General features: G+C 32.8%; 1 protein-coding gene across 1 annotated transcript; it reads left to right on the top strand.

Moving 5' to 3' along the window:
- The first annotated feature begins 2,490 nt into the window (after positions 1-2,490).
- LOC143582531 (homeobox protein knotted-1-like 7) lies at positions 2,491-15,104 on the top strand. The gene is made up of 5 exons (XM_077065069.1): positions 2,491-3,100; positions 3,429-3,549; positions 14,137-14,312; positions 14,603-14,734; positions 14,834-15,104. The coding sequence occupies exons 1-5, from the start codon at positions 2,798-2,800 to the stop codon at positions 14,972-14,974; spliced, it is 873 nt and encodes a 290-aa protein (XP_076921184.1). The 5' UTR covers positions 2,491-2,797; the 3' UTR covers positions 14,975-15,104.
- The last annotated feature ends 236 nt before the right edge of the window (positions 15,105-15,340 follow it).

The raw sequence follows: 15,340 nt of genomic DNA, 5'->3' as shown, positions 1-15,340 counted from the left end.
ATATGGCTTTTAAACATCTAACTCATATGCGAAACCCCACCCATCAAAGCCACGTTGTTTTGATTAAATATGATTAAAAAAATTAAAATTATCAAATTCTTTTAGGGTTCCATTTAATACAATATGAAAACCGGAATTGACAAGAACTCTGAACAGTGACATCGAGCATAGCAATTGAGTTCAACATCTCACACAAACTTCATAGCCCATATCCAAACCAATCCAACCCTAATTAATCAAAAAAAATTTATACGGTTTAACTCCATTATGTTTTCTTTCTATTTTTTATTTTACTTTTTTTACGAAACTTGAATTAAGATGATTGGTAAATCATTCTAAATTCCCAATACTATAACCAATACTTTAACATGTTCTAGCTTGCAGCAACGCACCGTAAATAATTCATAGTGCTCCATTTTGATACAATGATACTTGTGATGTAATTGTAATAATATATGTGTTCCACCATCAAAAGAAAAAACTCACACCATGTGATCTTGAGTAAACAATTCCATTGCAAAATTGAGGATTCGTAATAGGTTCTTGAGATGTGTCAGAATTATCAACCAGGAAAAAGAATATTATTTATATACTTAAATGTTTTTATAAGTTATGTCACATTTTTGTTCAAATTTAACATGTTGAGGGACTTTAATATGCAAAAAATTGTTAAGGGACTTTAACGAACAAAAACAGAAAGTATGTTGATTTTTTATGGTATTTTCCCTAATTTAAAACATACCTAACTTTAGAAATGTATTTATGATTTTTATCGGATTAAAGGATTTCTCCTAACCGAACAAAAATGTTATGGTGTCTGATCCCTGTAAACCCGTCGCTCTCCATCATGTACATGTACAAAAAAAAAAGAAGAGATATTGTTGTCATTGGCGACAATCATGCTTCTTTGAAGCTCGTACTATCGGCCCAATAAAACCTCCAAACCACACATCTTACTCTTGCTTTGACATATGTCGGTGTGCCTTTCCGGTGTGTTTCTCCGTGTTCACACTTTTGATCATGCCAAACACATGTACTATAATTCAAAATTTCTACAAAATGAGCTTCCAAATAATTTATTATACTTAATGTTTATAGTAAGATCACTTTGCATATATGATATATTCATATACTACCCATTTTTCTAGAATCAAGAAAGATTTTTTGTCGGTACGTTCATCGATGGGTAAAGTGGACTCTCCACTTAACACTTATGGTTTGTCGAAATTTCATATTTCGTTTCTGGGCTTAAATATTTACGGGCTTAATTCGTACAATTTATGACGTCGTCACACTTTTAGTCCCCTAGGACAGATGTGAGTGTTGATTTTTGTCACACATGGCAACCTAATTAGTCTTACCATCTGTTGGTGCGTTAGTTTATGTTTACATATAGCGGGTCATTGGGGGGCTTTTGATGTATGTGTATGATTACCTTGTAGGTTTAAGTGCCTTATTAGGCTTTACCATGTGCTAGGGGTTATTTTCGTATTACATGTGTACGATTACTTGTACAATTGTAGGCCTTAATGGATCTTACCATTTGTTATTGAGAGTTTATGTTAGGCAAACAAACATTGTGTTACAAATTACAGTCATTTTGGGGCTTATGACACATTTGAATGATAACAATCTTTTGGGGTTTTGTCATACTCATACCAACGACAATAAGGTAACTCAAAATGATATCGACTTTTATCGCATTGGTTTTTGTGGGTAAACATAGGTGATTGTTGATCATTCCAAGACTAAGTGATGGGATCTTAGACGAAACTTTCATCATCATCATCATTATACTCAGTAAATCCTATCAATAGCAAAGCTATTGTAGGGTTTGAGGAGGGTAAGGTGTAGACAACCTTACCACTACCTCATAGGATTAGAGAGGTTGCTTCCGGTGAGAATCCCGACTCAATATTAGTTTCGCATTAAGCCTTGAACATAAGACACATAACACTCAACCAATGAGACATTAGCTGATTGGTGCATGTACCATTGTCTTTCGGCCATCAACGCAAACACATGATGCATGATTAAGCTTCCACCACTTTTAACGTTATTTTCTCAAAATTGGTAAAATAACGTCAAAATTAGTGCAATTTCACTTTTGCCACCCGATGACCCACACATATATATTATATGCGCGCATCACAAGTAGGATGTAATCGATCAGTAGCGGTTTCTGGAGTTCATGAGTAATCAGTAGCGGTTTATGTCTGGCTGTATATTCTAATCAATAACACTCCATATAGTCTAGTAATGTCTGGTACCCTCTAATCAATTTCTTGAAATACAACCTATGCATGGTTTTACGAGATATATTAAAGAAATTTGTAGTGTAGGTTTAACAATTAACACAAAGCTTTACGAATATATCTAAAGAAATTTATAATTAAGACAAATATTAACGGGTGTGTGTGAACTTCTTTATTTTATATGTGTGAAATTTTTAACTAATTAATACAAATATGAGCAAATATTTATACCTGTCCTAAGTAACACAGGAATTAAACTATTTCACAGAAATGAACAAAAAAATTATTTGGTATCTAATCCCAAAAAATCCGTCCTCTCTCTTTCTCACTTTCCCATGTAAAAAATAAAAGAAGAGAGATTGCTTTCCATGGCTGGCAATATGCTTCTTTAAAGCTCAAGTGGTCCTAAAACCCCACATGCATCTTAATTATGCTTTTATAAAACACCCATCTAACTTCACGTCCATTTCTGACATCAAATTTAGGCTTATTGTCTTTTACAAACAACTTTCATTGTTTTTTTTTTCTTCTAACAAAATAATATGCAAGATCAAGCTCTAGGAATGGTGGTAACAAGGGGTGATGACACTGGTGGTTTTGCGGATATGTTGGTAACCCTTTCGGGTGATCAAAACCGACAGATGAAGGCCGAGATTGCCAACCACCATCTCTATCAGCATCTTCTCTCTGCCCATGTAGGGTGTCTACGTGTTGCCACTCCGATTGATCAATTACCGCTTATCGACACTCAACTATCCCAGTCCCACAATCTCCTCCTTCCCTACATGGCCAACCACCACCAGCCAACTGGCCACGAAGAGCGCCACGAGCTTGACAATATTATGGTACGTTTAGTAGTGTCTGTGAATGTTCAAAAGGGGGTTGCGGCGCAGCTTGTTGCCGGTTTGCCTGCCACTTTATTGTAATCGTTTTATAGTAAATTATATAAAACTTCGATTGTGATTCTTATTTAGTTCTTTTGTTAACTTTTTTTGTAAACCGCAAATCTAACTGTACTCCTAAACTACAACACCAATTTGTTTTACAATGACGGGACGCAAATCCTTAAAACTTGAAAAGACAAAGTCTTATCTAGAATTTTGATACCGCTAGACAAAGATGTTTTGGTGTCTTTTGTTGAGTATTTACAAATGTTTCTTTTACATGGAACAGACACAGTATTTGATGGTTTTAAGTGCGTTTAAAGATCGCTTGCAAAAACATGTGAGAGTTGATGCTGTCGAGGCTGTCATGGCTTGCCGTGAAATTGAGCACAACTTACAAGCTATGACCGGTAACACCTTCTCTTCATATTCATATTCACATACACATGAATATACTATTGTGTCTTAATGCTTATATAATATAGCTAGTCATGTTTCAAAACCTGTTTGAAAATGAATGTACTGTAGATATTTTTTGTTAGTCATAATTTGGTTTGGTCCGGTCCATCGAGCCTATGGTGGATCGGTATCTTGGAGACCAAGTCGAGCACATGATTTGGGCTACAAGTTATTTATTAATATTTATGTAGATTTGTTTTTACCAATTAGTATTTGAATATGATTATGGTATTTGTATTCTAGTCTAGTTGGGTTTTGAAATCTAAATTAGTATATATACCCGAGCTTGTGGGTTATATCAATAAGTATTGTAATTTTCGAGCTAATGAGAATTACAAAGATCGAGCTTATGATCTAAAAAACTTCGTTATTGTGTTTATCGATCCTGGTCACCAAACTTCAATTGGTATCAGAGCTTCGTTTAAACACGAGTTCTTTAATCTGTCAAGATCGAACAACTTCAAACCTACGAGGAGGGTTAATTTTGTTCAACAATAATTAATTGTTTTTGTGAACAATTAATTCAATCTTGATACACCTGGGAAGGAGTGCAAACAAGTGGGGAGCCAATATTCCATCAGTTTGGTTCCATTATTCCACGAATTAATTCAAGGTGGAACTATTTGCCATCATTCAGTTTTGTTTCAATCGCAAACAAGATTAAGATTATTGTTCTGTTCAAGACGTGAATTCTCCTCCGTTGTCGGTTTGAAAAATTCCAATTTTATACCCACTTTCACCTTCCACCAAACTTTTATATTTTTTGAAATAATCAAACGCTTCGTCTTTTGATTTTAACAAAAATCCCCACATGAACCTCGTGTGATCATCAACAATAAGAAAAATAAATTTCTTACTAGACGGTGTACTTGGTGAAATTGGACCACATAAATCGCCATGAATCAAATCAAGTGGTTTCTTGGCTCGAAAACGTGTTTGATCGGGAAACGGTTTTCTGGTTTGCTTACCTACTAAACAACTGTCACACGGATTAATATAAGCAATAAACGAAGGAACACCACGTACCATATCCTTGGTTGTTAGAAGTTTCATTGACTCGAAATTCGAATGGCCTAAACGCGCGTGCCATAACCAACCCGGATCATCAATGTTTGATAATAAACATACCGGTGTTCTAACCCGAAGACGCACCTTATACAACCGATTCCTTGATCTAACCGACTTCATTATTACCTTTCTCGATTTATCAAGCACTAAAAGTTGGCCATCTTCCATAATCACCTTGCACCCGTTTTCGATTGCTTGTCCCAAGCTTAAAATATTGCTCGTTAAACTTGGGATAAAATAAACGTTAGTGATTACCGTTCTCAAAATTTTGCACAAGTGAAGGAATCACACGACATTATTCCGCCCCATACACACCCCAACAAAATGGTGTGGTGGAGCGGAGAAATCGAACCGTGATTGACACAATTAGAAGCATGCTCCATGTCACAAAAGTTCCAAAATGGTTTTGGGGAGAAGCGGCGTGACATGCTATTTATATCCTAAACCGAGTACCGACGAAATTACTACCGGAAAAGACTCCCTATGAAGCTTATAAAGGTGTAAAACCGAATCTTGATCATTTACGGGTTTTCGGGTGTGTCGGTTATGTGAAAACACCTCCAACTACTTCGGTTAAAAAGCTTGACGACCGAAGTACCCCTATGGTTTATCTCGGTATCGAACCCGGGACAAAGGCATACCGGATGTACGATCCGGTTAGACATCAAATTCATGTTTCTCGAGATGTTATTTTTAATGAGAAACAAGGTTGGGATTGGTCTAAAAGTGGTGAAAACTCGGCTGAAAATTTGGTAGTTAATCTGGAACAAGTTGGTAACGTTATAAACTTGTTTGACCAAAATACCCCTAGCGAAAACAGCTTAAACAGCAGCCAAAACAGCCCGAACAGCGCTAATTTCAGCCCAAACAGCACTCAAAACACCCAAAACAGCCCAAACAACACTGATTTCAGCCCAAACAGCACTGAAATAAGCCCGAACAGCCCAAACAACACTGATTTCAGCCCAAACAGCACTGAAATAAGCCCGAACAGCAGCGATATCAGCCCAATCAGCCCATCAGGTCAGTTTCAGCAGCCCGGTTTAGCAAACAGCGCGCATCAGCAGCCCGGTTCAGCAAACAGCGCGCATCAGCAGCCCGGTTCGTCTAGTTTACATGTTGTCCCAGGTCCTTCTACCCCAAGACGGTCAAACCAAACCTCAATTTTACCTAAAAAGTTGAATGATTATGTGTTAAATGTTGAGTTTCCACACGAGGAAGAATGGGATGAAGGGTTTGAAGATGAAGAATTATTTTTGACTCAAGATGGTGAACCGACGAGTTATGCCGAGGCATCCGGAGTAAAAGAATGGGATAATGCAATGAACGAGGAGATTGCATCTATTGAACGAAACAAGACGTGGGTACTTGTTGACAAGCCAAATGGGTTTAAAGCGATCAGGTTGAAGTGGGTTTATAAAATTAAAAAGGATGCTATGGGTAGAATAGTAAAATACAAAGCACGGCTTGTGGCGAAGGGTTATGTTCAGAAATTCGGTGTGGATTTTAATGAAGTTTTTGCTCCTGTTGCTCGAATTGAAACGGTTAGATTATTACTCGCCTTAGCCGCCCGAGAGGGGTGGGAAGTAGATCACTTGGATGTGAAGTCGGCGTTCTTACATGGTGAGCTTGACGAGACCGTGTATGTTAGTCAACCGGAAGGTTTCGAGAAGAAAGGAAGTGAAAATAAAGTTTATTTATTAAAGATGGCCCTTTACGGGTTAAAGCAAGCACCGCGGGCTTGGAATGTGAAGCTCGACAAAGTGTTGCAATCACTTGGTTTTTACCAATGTCAACGAGAAACAGCGGTGTATCAAAAATATATAGAGAATGACATATTAATAATATGTGTGTATGTTGACGATTTACTTGTCACAGGTTCAAGTACGGATAAAATTCTTAAGTTCAAGAAACAAATGGAGGAACAATTCGAGCAATTTGGGTTTATTGTCATTCTATCTCGGAATAATAGTCTCACAATCCGAAACCGGGATCGAGATAAAGCAAGAAGCCTACGCCAAGAAGATCTTGAAAGAAACAAATATGGAGATTTGTAATCCTACCAAGTGTCCACTTGAACCGAGCACAAGGCTTTCAAAAGACGAGAAGGGGAAACATGTTGATGCTACCGTCTATCGAAGAATAATCGGGTGTTTGAGGTATTTGTTACATACGAGACCGGATTTGAGTTTTTCTGTTGGAATAGCGAGTCGGTATATGCAAGAGCCAAAGGAATCTCACATGAATGCGATTAAGCATATTCTTCGGTATGTTAAAAGAACCGTGTCTTACGGTTTAAAATATTCGATTTGTGGAAGTCGTCACATTTACGGGTATTCCGATAGTAGCCATGGAGTTGATGACGATGATGGCAAAAGTACTACCGGGTATGTCTTTTACTTTGATGATGCCCCGGTTACTTGGTGTACTCAAAAACAGCCAACGGTAGCTTTATCTTCGTGCGAGGCGGAGTTTATGGCAGCAACCGCGGCTGCGGGTCAAGCCGTTTGGCTCCAAGAATTACTTAGTGAAGTAACGGGATGGCCGATGGAAACCGTAGTATTATATGTTGATAATACATCTTCCATTGCACTTATGAAGAACCCGGTGTGGCATGGTCGAAGTAAACATATAAAAACAAAGTATCACTTCATACGAGAATGTATCAAGAACAGGGATGTTAGAGTGGAACATATTCCCGGAAGCGAACAACGAGCTGACACGTTGACAAAGGCTCTAGCTCGTATAAAGTTTGCGGAGATGCAAAAGCTACTTGGAGTGGAGGATCTCTCGAAGGCCAAACCGAAATTAGAGGGGTGATTGTTAGCCACAATTTGGTTTGGTCCGGTCCATCGAGCCTATGGTGGATCGGTATCTTGGAGACCAAGTCGAGCACATGATTTGGGCTACAAGTTATTTATTAATAACTAGGCTATTAACCCGTGTATGACACGGGTGGAAATATAGAAATGGTCTATAACAAACATATATAATTTTAATTGACAAGATAATTTGTCGTATATATTTGGGGACGACAACATGATATTTATAATGTACGTAACTTAAATACACAGATAAATGTAATGTAAAATCATAGAAACATGAAAAAAACCTATAGAACATATATATATATATATATATTTCACAAATAAATATTGCAATAAATACTTCAAACACATAATATAGAACTCAAGGACTCAACATAAGAAATTATATTGTCAAAAAGATAACTGAAACCTATCATATCGGTCGTCCTTACGAAACATCATGCCGAAAAATACGTACACATTGTAAAAAATTATAATGTAATTGGATTTAGGCGAATTGGCTAAGTATTTATAATGAACCAAAAAGTGTTGCCGATTGTACTGAAGAAAGTAAACTAATACGGTGTTAATATCTATAAAAACTAATATATTTCTAAAAATTCATAACTTCAATAGTAATATCTAAGCAATATACTTTAAAATTTTAATAATAGTTAATATTCATCACATTCACTTAAAATAAACATAATAATTTAATTGGATTTAGGTCGATGGCATTATTACATCTTATGTTACTCTTTTATTTATTACATGCTAACAAAAACAACCAAAGTTAAATTTCAGCATTAAGTGTTAAAATGTATTAAAAATTTGTTGTTAATCAACATTGAAAATGATGGTTACATCATATTTCTTATAATAGTTTACTTATTTTTTTGACTAATTATGTATGTTACATTTTTTATAATTGATAGTACATAAAAAATCAATTGCTATTTGACGATACATTATATGTATATATATATATATATTAAAAAAATTCTTTTATTATTTCCTATACTCACACATTTACTATTCATCAATGTCCAAATCTTCCTACATGATGTACAATTAACCGTTGCACGAGTATTATATATGCATTTAAAAGGTAAAAACCAAAGTTTACTTTTCTTATAATTTATCACAATGATTTCAAATAATTACCCTTTTAGCCTCTCAACTTTTATCACAAACTTTGGTTTATTAGACTTTTGGCATAAAGGTTTTTACACTTATATTTTTTTTACCCCTCAAATTTAGTTTCACATATATACTATTTGGCCCAACTTTGGTAATGAAACTTTTGTCACAAAACTTTTACCATAACGAATTGAACCGATATCAACCAAGTTCTCGTCGCGTGCTCGTCGCAAAAAACGATAGATTGAACATGTAACGCATTTAACCCACTATGCCGCAACGCGCGGGGTAGAAATATATGTTCACGTTTTTAGTATATTGTTTACTTTGATGTAAGCTTTAACTTGAAGCTAATAACATAACTGAATAAATTTAAATATACGTTACTGTATTAAAGCGTTATAAATAAATTACAATTGTTCGAAATGCTACTCAGTGGTTCTTTTGGCATTGACACTGCACTTTTAGAAAAAAAAATCATTGTTATATAACATTTGAAGGGTAAATAAAGATTATTAAAATGACTACCCGTTTGGATTACTCCTCTTATTGGAAGAAGTTGATTAACAAAATTACGTTTCTTTTATTTTAAAGACATCTATAATATAATATAATATAATAAGGTTATCTTATGAAATGAGGAACAACATAAATGTTGACAAAAAAAACGTATATAGTGTGCTGTTTAATTTTGTTGATTTAACGAAAGATTTTAGTATACAAAACGTAACAATTAGAAAAACGAGACAGCATGAGTATTAAATTTAGTCACAATTGTGGCTTATTTCTATTGAATGTTCATAATGTAATTGTAAAACATGATAATTATAAACATTACCTGGAAAACATAAATAACATACCTTAGTCTACTGGATATGAAGAATAATGGTTAACTTCAAACGACATAGAGGATTATAAAATCGTTAATGTAAAAGTGTCTAAGACACCAACATTGTGTGTTGAATGTATATAAACAAAATGTATAAAGTTAAATAGTATTCAACTTTCCATAAGTAAATTAAGAAACCGGAATATTGTTTGTAAGAATTGATCTATAAAAAGTATTCAATTAATCTAAAGAATTCAATAAACCGGCCTATTATAATGGAGGGAAGCTTGAATTTGGTAACAACGTATATTGAAGTTTCCATAGTTAAATTTAGAATACCTGAAGATTTCTTTTAGGAATTAATTTATACAAAGAATTCTACCATTATAAATTTATAATCGACATATTATAATGGAGGGTTGTTTGAATTTGTCAGCAAAGTTCCATACATATTTTATGTGTTATTTTTTTATAGACAATGGCTAGTTGACTAAGGAATGCAGAAGCTGCATCGGTTAATTGGTTAATGTATGAATATTTTAGGTGGTTTGATGTTTTTTAAATAAATACATTTGTTAGTAGAAGACTATACTGTTTTTGTGTCATAATTTTTGTTTATGATATACAATACATAAGTTAGTAGGACAAAACAACTGCATTGAGTAATTATTTAAATATCTAACTCATTAACATTAATACATGAAATATACAAACACAACTAATTATTTACGACAACAATTACTTAAAGTGTCTAACCCACCAATATTGTTTATTGAATAAGATTATTATCTCATGAATTTGAATGAATAAAAAGTGTGTTGCTAAATAGTATCAACCTCTTAATAGTCAAATTAGGAAACATTGAAATTAGTTTCTTAGAATCGGTTTTTATATGGACTTTACTAAATCTTGATATTATAACGGAAGGTGGTTTATATTAATGAGTCTATTAGTATAAATGGATACATATTTTGTGCCTTATTTTTATATAGACAATAAGGTTGATTTTATGAAAAATGATTTTTTGAAGTATTTTAATATTTAAGGTTGTTTGAATTTTTTAATAACAGAAACAGGTTTCGTTCTCTAATTCCATACAATGTTTTTGTCTTCATTTTTTATACACAATAATCAATGTGATTGACTAATGACTTCATTAGTTTGAAGTTACTATTTTATTGAATATCATTGTAACACCTTGCCCGTGCTAGGGCCAACGTCACTTTATAGTATGTCAGATTTTAATGCTACATTTTCATTAATGATAAAACATCACATTTTTACAATAAATACAAATATGAGTACAAAGACGTCGTGTATTTCATTTTATAAAACTCTCAATCTTTAATATTTTCCCAAGCTTTCGATCGATTCTTCACAGATAATCTTGAATACCTAACATGCAAGAAAATAACAATACAAAAGCATGACTGAGCGAACGCTCAGTGGGAGGATAACGAAATCATAGACATTAAAAATTATAGGCTTTCAACTTATAATATATTTTATCAAGTTGTACTTGAAGCATATCAATTCGTAACTTTGATCAATCTCATAAACAATAATTCCATATCAAATTTCTCAACCATTGAATAAAAATATAAAATCTATAATGGGGTCATAAGGTTTCGTGAGGACATGGTTAAGACGATATTTTATCCCATAGGATTGATACACACGTCTCTAATAATACAGTAATTCAATAATTCAGTAATTCTTATGACCAATCCGTAAACATTCAGTAGTGAAACGATGTATTTTTCCCATGATCGATCTAAACGTCTAAACTCACTCACGTTTCTCATGAGAAAAATAACGAAAACGATAAACGCAAACGTGTCAAAACACGTTATGAAATCCAATATCAAAATAATTATTTGTAGGTGAGTCCAAAAACGTATCATAACAATTCGATTAAAATCAAAATGAAATTCGTAATCAATGGTTCATATCAAACGACTCGTAATCAATGGTTCTCATAAATCAATAAATAACTCATGCTATAAATCAATAACATAGTAACATGAAAGTAGGCTAAACAATCAAAATGTGTCAAAAACACATGATGGAATCCAATATCAAAACAATTCTTCGCATCAAGGTCCAAAAACGTATCTTAACAATTCAAAAGAAATCAAAATCAAATTCGAAATCAGTAATTCATTTCAATAAATAAACGATTCGTAATCAATAATTCATATCAGTCAATAAACGATCCATATAAATTAACGAAACAATAAGAAAAATAACATTAATAGGCTATTCGTACCTTAATCGTTATACCACACTTGAGGATAACTCTAATAATAAGAACTTGATCGAAAAATTAGACAAGATCATGTAGTTTTGTTCATAAAGAGGATAAAGTGGAAAGAAGATGGTTTTGTTTTGAGAGACGAGCACCCATGCATATTCGGTATTGAAAAAAAAAACTTGGATTTTATTCTACGATATAATTATAAGTAAGGAAAATGGAAAATAAGGAAATAAATATGTTGACAAAAGAAACGTAATTAACATTGACTTCTTCCGTTTTAAATTTTAATATTAAAGTCATTTAAAATCTTTAATGATTTTCCTTAATTGTAACACTTATTGTAAATTTAATAGTATAAAAGTTACATAAATTTTCAATAACTAAAATGAATGCATAACCTCTAAATAAACAGATTTGACCACCATTAAAATGTATTTTATTTAGAATTTATTTTGTTTTAGAATTATTTTATTATTAAAAAATAGAAAAGTGGTTGATAAAAATGAAAAGATTAGTATTAGACCAATAGGAAGAGAATATGTGGATACAAACTCAATTGATTTAATAGTGTAGGTAGATATATTAATTATCTAAATTATATATTATATAAAAACCATTAAACCTGCTGAGAAGAAACAAAGAGTGTGAATAAAATCAATCATCAATAAAAAATAATAACATAAAATTAGTTTCAAAACATATTTATACTTATAGTATACATAATAAATAAATCGTAATTAATTATTAATTATAATTATTAAGTAGAAGCATAATTAAAAAAGATTCAAAATTTAAATTCAAAATTAAACATTAAATAAAAGATGAAAAAGAATACTTTAAAGAATTGATTAATCTTATGTTAATTAATTATTGATTTATTTAATTAAGATGAAAAATGAAGAAGCTATTGATATACATGGAAACTCTAGTGAACAACCAATAGGAATGAGAGATTTTGACATAAAGCATATTGCTTTAGTAGTATATTTAGATTATTTAGATTTGTTTTTACCAATTAGTATTTGAATATGATTATGGTATTTGTATTCTAGTCTAGTTGGGTTTTGAAATCTAAATTAGTATATATACCCGAGCTTGTGGGTTATATCAATAAGTATTGTAATTTTCGAGCTAATGAGAATTACAAAGATCGAGCTTATGATATAAAAAACTTCGTTATTGTGTTTATCGATCCTGGTCACCAAACTTCATTTTTAACTCAAAATAAACCTTGTTAGTTTATCCAATATATATTACGTTATCCAAACAATAAACTAGTTATTTAACAATGAAAGTCGTGTCGCGTTTTGAACTATATCATAGTTATCATCACCTCGGGTCCGGGTTTGTTTTAATCTTCAATGACAACTCATACATCATAAATGTGGGTGTAATGTAGGACCACGACTTAATTTCTATTTATGGTTTACTACTTTACTTTATTGTATTTTTAATGAATAGTTTGGAGACGAAAGAAGGTGGGAGTTAGTTGAGTTGGTGGAGTGAACGAACATTTACATCACCACCTAATAAATTTTTTATCATGATTTTTAATTTATGGATTATATATATGCTACAATACCAACTTATTTATGTCATGTTCTTGTTAGCTTTTAGTCTACATTATGTATTTTGCAAGATATATTTATTTAACATCACAAGATAACATTATTAATTAAACAAACTCAAAAGATATGAAATTTATGGAAGCGCATAACAAGACATATCATATATGTTGACGTTACAGAAATGAAAATGGTGCTAATTTGGTTAACATGCTAAGAAGTATTTGTACAATAACATGTCTATGTGTATACAATATACAAAGAAAGATCATGAATAGAAAACTTTTTGTCTACTTCTTTCTACTTGCCTTCGTATTATATGATTTTTATGTTCCTGTTAGTTTATGTTATTAGTAGTTTAGTACACTGTGCTTCTAATATTCTTTTCTCTCCATATATATGGTTTTGGTTGGGGTTCTACCTGTAAATATGGTCTCTCTATCTTTTGAGATATATAGTGATTTCGTTTGCCTATATCTCATCCTTCTAAGACCATACCTATAGTCTGGCTATAGACGGGATTATTGTGTGTATGGTTGTTTTTGCTCTTGTACATTCATGATCCATGTTTTTCACCCTGATGGGGTTGATTTATATCCAACCAAGCACTATTTATTCATGCTAGTGAAGCTGTGTTTTTATTTTTAATGTTGTTATTTTCCTTATCTACTATGACCAGCTGTAGTCATTTTTATCTATTTTAATCGACTTGTTTTTTACATCGTTGAGGAATCGTGCATTTGGCACTATTGGATTGACAATTTCCTAGTAACTTAGTCCATTGCAATGTGAAACCGAAGTTTTCATATGTTGTAAACACATCTTTATACAAATAATATTTTTATCTAATGTTAACTAGCTAATAATTTCAGGAGTAACACTTGGAGAAGGTACAGGAGCAACAATGTCAGATGATGATGAAGATGAGATGGCATTGGATTTTTCATCAGATCAGTCTGGTGAAATGTTAGGCTTTGGTCCTCTTCTCGAATCTGAACGTACTTTAATAGACAGAGTTCGTCAAGAACTGAAAATCGAACTCAAACAGGTGCCCACTTTATTGCGCCTGGTTTACGTCTATATTCTATTTTTTCTTATTATTCACATATTTGTTACTGATGTTTATATTTTAATTATCATCAACTACTTCGTATGATTTTTGCTACCGTTTCAACTGAAAATAAGATTTGAGACCGGATTTGGGTCGGTCACCCATTTTGAAACCTTTTCTTCAGCTGAAAAATTATAAATGACTAGTTTTCTAGTGGTGTAATCTTGCAACTCACATATCATTAGTTTTATCACTAAGTATATAACATTTAAAATGCTTGTATTTAGGGATTTAGATTGAAAATAGAGGATGTAAGAGAGGAAATATTGAGAAAGAGGAGAGCAAGAAAATTACCCGGAGATACTACTTCTGTGCTCAAAGATTGGTGGCAACAACATTCCAAATGGCCGTATCCAACGGTAAGCGATAAATATTTTGAAAAATAGAAACAGAGTTAAACTCCAAGTATTATGTAAGCAACATATGGTAACAAGTTATGCTGTGACTTTTTTTAACAGGAAGATGAGAAGGCTAAACTGGTGGAAAAAACGGGGCTACGACTGAAGCAAATTAACAACTGGTTTATTAATCAAAGGAAAAGAAATTGGCAGAGCAGTTCGAACTTTGTAACCACTCTAAAGCCCAAGCGCAAAAGATAGAAGAGGAAACCAGTATTGTTGCATTTGTCACGAATGATCAAAATTATGGTGGGGGGGATGGTAACTTAGTTTTTAAGGAAAGACCTAATTATTAATCTAGTTGTAAAATGTATGCTAACCATTGCATGTATATGACTGGCTTAGTTCTAACACATTTCAGTATTTCACTTAGCATCGTGTTCACATGATTCCTCAAGTTTCTCGTTTTTATTCTCTTGATTCTAAATACTTGTGACTCCGAGTCTTGACCTTAGATAGTAGAACTGTTCGTGCCCCAAAGCTTTCGTAAATATATTTACACTTTTCTTGTGTGTAGGAAGACCTTACCTTAAGATGTTGCAATCCTGATTCACTCGAATCAAACCT

The sequence above is a fragment of the Bidens hawaiensis genome, unplaced genomic scaffold (genome assembly GCF_021521415.1).
Source record: "Bidens hawaiensis isolate Kalapana, Puna unplaced genomic scaffold, B.hawaiensis_p1.1 tig00031775_1, whole genome shotgun sequence".
Lineage (NCBI taxonomy): Eukaryota > Viridiplantae > Streptophyta > Magnoliopsida > Asterales > Asteraceae > Bidens > Bidens hawaiensis.
Note: the sequence above shows the minus strand (reverse complement) of the source record. Positions and strands in the feature narration are given on the sequence as shown.